Source organism: Tupaia chinensis, unplaced genomic scaffold (assembly GCF_000334495.1).
Source record: "Tupaia chinensis unplaced genomic scaffold, TupChi_1.0 Scaffold000647_1, whole genome shotgun sequence".
Lineage (NCBI taxonomy): Eukaryota > Metazoa > Chordata > Mammalia > Scandentia > Tupaiidae > Tupaia > Tupaia belangeri.
Window position 1 is genome coordinate 2030400 of NW_006160168.1, and position 8201 is coordinate 2038600.

The 8201-nt window shown below is 35.2% G+C and overlaps 1 protein-coding gene across 1 annotated transcript in view; it reads left to right on the forward strand.

Moving 5' to 3' along the window:
* The window catches only part of CUBN (cubilin), a 327155-nt gene that overhangs the window by 84249 nt on the left and 234705 nt on the right, over positions 1-8201 (forward strand). Inside the window, 4 exon segments of the mRNA XM_006159747.2 lie at positions 797-989; positions 3098-3258; positions 3904-4085; positions 5679-5835. Coding sequence (XP_006159809.2) covers positions 797-989; positions 3098-3258; positions 3904-4085; positions 5679-5835 — 693 coding nt within the window.

Here is an 8201-nt window from a genome sequence, read left to right on the forward strand (position 1 = left end):
GAGACTGTTCTCCAATTTTTCATCCCTTAGCTCAGGTACCAGCTCTGTCATTTCTCATGAATACATACCATGGTGAAAAACATTTTAAACAAAGCTATTTAAGGAGTTGGACTGAATTATTTCTAAGCCTCCTCTAATTACTGTTATTCAGCCCAATTTTTAAAATGTTTATGGTAATTTTCATGGATTAGATAAAAACACTTCCAAGATCATAAAAAGTTGTTCACTCAAAGTATATGTAACAATTTTTACTACATATTGTGTCATCAGAAAAGTATTTTTCCTGTTTTTCAATGCAAAAATACGTTACGAATTTTCTGATGATCCAATAGTTTAGGTTTATTGTTAATAATTGTTTTACTTCTGGGACCAGCAGTTAGCGTAATGGCTATGTCACTGAACTCCCATGTAGTTGACCGCGGTTTAAGTCCTGGACCCGGTGGCTTAAACTCACTCAGGGCGCATGTGCGTGCGTGTCCAAGATCCTGAAAGGAGAATGGAGGAGAAGAGATTGTGGCGTGGCCATCCCCCCTGGGGGGGTGATTTCTCACTTTCTCTCTCTCTGTCTCTGTCTTTCTGGCGAGTGCACGCGCCTTATAGCTAAAACCTCAAAAAAAATTGTTTTACTTCTGATATTTCAAAACCTTTTTCAACATAAAATCATCTTTCAACATTCCAGAATGGCCTACTGATAGTAAGTACATTGGCACAGATTAATGAAGTGTAAATTACTTAATGTATTACAAATGTAGCATAATATTATTTATTCTCTCTTGATGTCTGTTACTTTTCACAGCATGCTTGGAAGACTATACAGATGAATATGGGACATTTACATCCCCAGGTTTCCCCAGAAATTATCCCAACAACTACGAGTGCATTTATAGGATCACAGTGGAAACCACCCAACAGATTGCATTGCACTTCACAGACTTCTCCTTAGAGGAAGCCATTAGTGAAAAGTGTATAGCAGATTTTGTGGAAATCAAGTAAATGACTTTATTTCATTATAATCTTTTTCATTGTTTATTTTTATTAATAATCTTTTCTAGAAAGATTAAGGGAAAAATACGAAAATTCCCTGTATAGCTCTCTGCTGTGTATTTTCTTGAAAGAGATAAAATTTGTCATTTGAATCTTAACTTAAAAGCGGAAAACTGGATAGGATTCAGTGGTTATTTTGAAATGATTACTTTTGAAATATTTGAAAATAAACTCCAGGTTCTAATTAGGCAAAGAAAACAGATGTACTACTATTCTGAAAGTAGATGGTTTCTAATGTCGAATACCTTCTTTCTTTATGTAAAATCAAATTAAATTATAGACTGTTTTCCCGTTAAAACTAATTATATCATAAAAATGTGGCAAAGTAGCAATTTTATAAAGTTTTTTGTGTTCAAATGAGAAAATTCTAGGCTTGTGAATATTAGTATAAAACTTTTTTTGATTACTTGGCACTTTGAATGAATGTGTTTAAAAAGTTATATTATTAATAGGGGACCAACAGATGGCATAATGGTTACGTCACTGGACTCCCACATAGTCAACCACGGTTCAAGTCCTGGACCCAAAGGCTTAAAAGTCATGCCAGACCTGTGTGCATGCCCATGATCCTAAGAAGAGAATGGCGGAGAGGGGATTGCAGTGTGGCCACCTCCCCAGGGAGTGATTTCTCGCTTTCATCTCTCTGTCTCTCCAGCGAGTGCATGCACCCTATGACAAAAATCTCTCTGAAAAATAAAAAGTTATATTTCTACTAAAGATAAATTAACTTATATATTGATATTTTCCCATACCATTTACATCAAGTTGAATTAAGCTAATAATTTTGGTGTGTATCTGTGTCAGATTTTCTTACTTGACATTTCAAGTCTGGGATCTTATATTCTTTTAAATAGCTAGATGGTACCTATGTTCACCAGAACAAAGAGGCAAGTGTGTGTTGGAAGGAAGTAAGCCCCCCAAATCAGTTGTGGTCATTCTCAGAATCCTTGTCCTCCATTTTCTATGCTGTTTGGACTTGGACTTTGAGCATGCATGCAGATGCCTGGCTAATTCCCCAAACCACTAGGACTGGGATTCAAACCACAGTTGGACATGTGGGATCTAACTCCCTAAACATTAGGTTATAGGGATAGCCCTTATTATATTTTTAATAAATTTTATTTTATAATATAAAGTAATGTACCAAAATAAATTATAATTGTACCATATCATGCTAAAATTCAATAATTTTCTAAATTTATAGAATTTAATCACTAGACTTTAATGTTGAGTAAAGCTTTTTTTTTTCCTTTAACTTTAAAACTATAGATTCTAAGCTGGGTTTAAGATCTCAAAAGATCTTTTTTTAGAGAAAGAATTACTTCCACAATTTTGTAAAATATGTCAAATTTGATATGTTAAATTTTGAAAATTTCCAAATTAGAAAGAAAACAGTTAAGATTTCTTTGTATAATTAAGCAGCAATTGTTTATACTTTTAATAATTATCATTTCTTTATCCTGTGTACACTGACTCATTTTTCAGAGGTAATAATTGAGAGAGAAAAGAGTAAACACATTTTGTAAGTTTGTACTTGATTAAAAATTCCATGCCACCCTTAAATAGTAGGTATTCTTTTTTTGTTTGTTTGTTTGTTAGAGAGGAATTTTTGCTATACAGCGTGTGCACTTACCAGAGAGACAGAGAGAGACAGAAACCGAGAAATCACCTCCTGGGAGAGCATGACCATACTGCAGTCCCTTCTCCATTCTCCTCTGGGGATCCTGGGCACACGTGTACATGCACCTGCCTTGAGTTTCAAGTTGCTGGGTCCAGCACTTGAACTGCAGTCAAACTATATGGGAGTCCAGTGACATAACCATTTGCTCTCTGCTGGTCCCAATAATAGGTATTCTTTATTAAGTTTTTCAAATACTATTTAGTAAAGCAAAAATTAAAGACTTGAAATTGTATATTTTAGAATAATTTTAGAAGAAGTTGACTGATACGATAAACTAGTCTGCTTGCAATCCTGGACTTCCAATTATGATAAATGGTTATATGGTAAAATTATCAATACCTGTTAAGTTTCCTTTTTTGTATGCTGTCACAGAGATGGAGGCTATGAAACTTCACCATCCTTGGGAATATATTGTGGCTCAAATAGGCCTCCCAGAATCATCTCTCATAGTAACAAACTATGGATAAAATTTAAGAGTGACTTAATTATCTCAAGTTCTGGATTCTCTGCTTATTGGGATGGATCAACAACAGGTAAATAGCAAAGATTTGTCTTTTATTGGATAATTAAACGTGCTTGGCTTCTTGATTTTTGTATTACTGTAGTCTGGCCATTATCACTTGTCCATTTTTGTCCCAGTTGTGTTTTGTTATCACTTTTTGCAGTAAAATGCAATATTGCAAATGTTTTTGAATTAACGGCAGCCTTGTTGTTGAAGAACAAAGGGAAGAAATTCTAGTTCCCTGTGGATTTTGTTAAACTGGTCATATGGGTTAGAAAAAAGGAAGATATGAATTGGTATTACAGGCTAGCTCTTCCTATGTAACATAGGTTTGCTTTGCAACTTGATTTAAAGGAGACTATAATAGCATCAGTTTATTACAGAAGAGATTAATTAAAAAAAATTTCTATAAGGTATGTGTGCTTGCTGGAGAGAAAGAGAGAGAAAAAGAGAGAGAAAGGCATTCCCTACCCAGGCATCCCTGTGAAGGCAACCCCTACCCAGGGTAGTGGGGATGGTCATGCTGCAATCCCTTCTCCATGTTTCCCTCCTCTAGGGATTTTGGGCCTGTGCGCATGTGCATCCAGTGTATTACTCTTCTTGGCCATCAAGGATATTAAGATTAATTTGATGAAAAATAAAAGAGCTTGCTTCATTCCATTCTTTTCACCTACAGGTTGTGGAGGCAATCTGACCACTCCCAAAGGCACGTTCACATCTCCCAACTACCCAATGCCCTACTACCATAGCTCTGAGTGCTACTGGTTGTTGAAATCCAGCCACGGCAGCCCATTTGAACTGAAATTCGAAGAGTTCCACTTGGAGCATCACCCAAACTGCACTTTGGATTATCTGGCTGTATGTATAATATTTCAGTTATGTCACTCACTGTTTCACATAGGTTTGCTTTGCAACTTGATTTAAAGGAGACTATAATAGCATCAGTTTATTACAGAAGAGATTAATTAAAAAAAATTTCTATAAGGTATGTGTGCTTGCTGGAGAGAAAGAGAGAGAAAAAGAGAGAGAAAGGCATTCCCTACCCAGGCATCCCTGTGAAGGCAACCCCTACCCAGGGTAGTGGGGATGGTCATGCTGCAATCCCTTCTCCATGTTTCCCTCCTCTAGGGATTTTGGGCCTGTGCGCATGTGCATCCAGTGTATTACTCTTCTTGGCCATCAAGGATATTAAGATTAATTTGATGAAAAATAAAAGAGCTTGCTTCATTCCATTCTTTTCACCTACAGGTTGTGGAGGCAATCTGACCACTCCCAAAGGCACGTTCACATCTCCCAACTACCCAATGCCCTACTACCATAGCTCTGAGTGCTACTGGTTGTTGAAATCCAGCCACGGCAGCCCATTTGAACTGAAATTCGAAGAGTTCCACTTGGAGCATCACCCAAACTGCACTTTGGATTATCTGGCTGTATGTATAATATTTCAGTTATGTCACTCACTGTTTCTATCTCACCCAACATCCACGATACATTTATTTTTATTTTCAAGATTTCAGGAAAGGGGAGCATTTAAATAGAACATAAAAAATGTCAGCAAACTTAAACATGGTAAGAATGAATCTTCTAAGTATATGCCAAATGGCTTGATACGCTAAATATTTAAAATCTATTGAATATGGACTATTAAGATATAGTTAAAGCCCATCCACTGTAATATGCTCTGGACACTGCTGCTCAGCAGGCTGAGGCCGTGTAAGAGGCTCTGACTGTGTTTCTATCCCACCTCTCACCTTCTCCTCTCAAAAAACCTGGGACATTGGTGCACTACTGTAGACACAGCTACTAGGGAGGCTAAAGCAGGAGGACCATGACATAGTGCAGTCCTGTCTGAAAATACACCACATAGCATGTACACACGTAGACACAAGCACAAACACACACACACACACACACAGAGTGAGACACACACACAAGATATGGTTAAAATCTTCTCAAGGAGGTTAAGAAATTTGTCATAATCATTATGTATTTTCTATAAACTCATTGAAATATGATAAGTTAGAGAAATATTTTGATAAACTAGACAGGAAGATTAGGTCTTTCACTTTTGACTGTTTATAGTAGCAGCAATTCACCATTGTCTTTGAAAAAATATAAATAAAAATGTATTAAAGTATCATAAAGTATTAGCTGTGGACTCAAAAAGAAAGATTAATTAGCATCACCTATGGGCTCAGAAATATTTATTAGACTTTCATGTTCACTCATCAGATATTAACCTCATTTCACATGTTTAAAGATGTACATATTTATCTGAGATCATGACCTGAGTTTACAGACATATTGATATAATTTTCAAATATATTTTATTTCAGGATTTCAGGGCTATGTTTTGTTGTATCATATATGTATTTCTTCCTATTTCTGTACTACAGAGTCCTTTAGCATGTATAGCTGCAAACATCTAATATGTGAAATGTTTTATTAAAGGTATATGATGGCCCAAGTACCAGCTCTCATCTGCTAGCTCAGCTTTGTGGGGATGAGAAGCCATCTCTCATCCGGTCCAGTGGAGATAGCATATTTTTAAAACTGAGGACAGATGAAGGTCAGCAAGGAGGTGGCTTTCTCCTGGAATACCAGCAGAGTAAGTACGTAGAGCACCTCCTCAGGGCCTGTAGAATCTTAATGAAAAAAGTATAACTCATTGATTTGAGCCATTGAAATTAAGCTTAGTTTGTGATGTTAAACTCCATTTGAGGGAGAAATGCTTAAGTATTATATTTAATCCCATGTAAATAAAGCATTTGGCAAACTATAGAAATTTAGGAGAATATTTAATGTGTTGAGAGAGTAGAAATTCAGCTGAAGATCAATGTAAGAGCTTACTGACTAAGCGTTCCTTTGTATCACACATCACAGACTTCTAATTTAACATTATTCTATTGTATATGTATTCTCTCACATTAGTTTTTGTTCCCCATCTTCAAAAGCCTCTAAAGCTCTCTTTTAGCTCTAGAATTATATACTTTTTGAAGTTAGTTATGAAGAAGACATTCAAGAAAACAGTTCTTTTGAATTTATACTATTTAATAAATAATTTAGTTGCATTTTTGAAGTATAATTATTTGCCCTACTAAATCTAAGTTTGCCTACAGTTCTGCACAATTATCTAAGAACTTGAACTGAAAAATTACACAAAAAATCTAAATAGATAATATTGCTTAGATTTTGAAAAAGTATTACTGTGTGAATTTAAAGGTTCATATTTGCTTGCATCCGGGGATTAGGTTGAATTCTAGATAATTTTTAATACTGAGCTTTAATACATAGTTTTGTTCTTCCAAAGTGTATGCAGCATATGAAAAGCTTTCCTCAGTTCTACCAGGGATACATCTGCTTCAGCATATAGTCATTCTCTCATTTTATTGTTGTATGAATTTATGTCTTGGTTACAACCAGATTGCTATTTAAGGATCCTGTTTCTTTTTATTCCTGTGATATTTTATTTTTCTCTCATAATTTTAGAGAGCTGAAGGAATAAATTAATACATATGGAAAATGGGCCCCTAAAGGTAGAAATCAGTGCTAATAACCATTTAGATTTTCTATCAGATTTGCAATTTGATACTGGAGGTTTTCAGACAACATGGTTTTTGAGTACTGAGAGCTACCCAATATGGTTAAGAGAGAGTCTTCAAAAAGTTTATTGAAATTGTATATTATGAAAGAAATGCATGGATTTCAAAAACTTTTTGCTCCAAAATAAAGTTGCACTTTGATTTAATTTTTTTTCCACAATTTTTTTCCCCCCCACTGGGCTCACTGGAGAGAGGAAGAAAGGGAAGGTGAGAAAACAACCCCATGGGGGGATGGCCATGCCACAACTCCTTCTCCTCTATTTCTCCTTTCAAGAGAGCTGCTTGTCCTAGACTGGAACCATGCATTCACCCTTGAGGCCTTAACCACCACAACACTGGCTGGCCTACCACAAACTTTTGAAGTTCCTTAGTGCTTGAATACGTTTCCCTCTACTATGTTTTGACAGATGATATACTTGTCTGCCTGATGGGTATAACCATTGCAGGCATCTGAAATGACAGAATTATTCTTTAGAAATCCTTTGTAGACAAACTGTGACCTGATTTTTTTTAAAAAAGAGAAATGGTGTATCACCCCCATGCCAACAAAGGAAGGTTTTAAAGAGCCACAAATATATTCTCTTCAAAACCAGAGTTTATAGATGGTATTCCAGTTACTTTCAGAAAGCAATTTATAGTTGAAATACTTCCATGAACCACATTTTCCAGGGACAACTCTTTCAATGTAATGTGTATTTTCTCATTTTCTTTTACTGCATATCATAAAGATAATATGAAAAAAGAGTTGAATAAAGGCAAGTGTATGTCCCGGTTACATCATTAGGATTGACTGAATTTGGCATTTCTTCCTAGAGGTATACATACCGAGAGGTACTTAGGTGGTTTTGCTAAAAACTCAGCTCAAGAAAATGCTACCGTTGGATTGAAGATTCTTTTTCAAAATTGAAGATTTTCATTTCTTTTTTAAATCCTTTATACTCCCTCTATTCTCTTGATATTTCCTGATGACTCACTAAAGAATAAGAGAGCTTTTATTGTGAATTTCATGCAGACTTTTGAATGTTCAACAAGCCATTTTGTTATTCACATAGGACTTTGTTATTTTTAAACTGTTAAACTTAAAGGTCAGAATTTCTCTCTCTTCTACATGTTAGTTAGGAATATAGAAGCACAGAATATTAACATGTTTTTCTAAACAAGCAAATAATCATGCTGATCTATAAGTAGAAATACGTTATTCTGCTTTCACCAATTCTCAGGATTTTGATGCCTATTTTAATGTGGCTGGTCAATTTTTATGACACTTAAAAGTTTGAATTCATATAAGTATTATTTCACATAGAGACCTTTTCATTGTAAAACTGCCTCGCCAAATATATGTGAAAGTGTATATTTTACATATATATATATA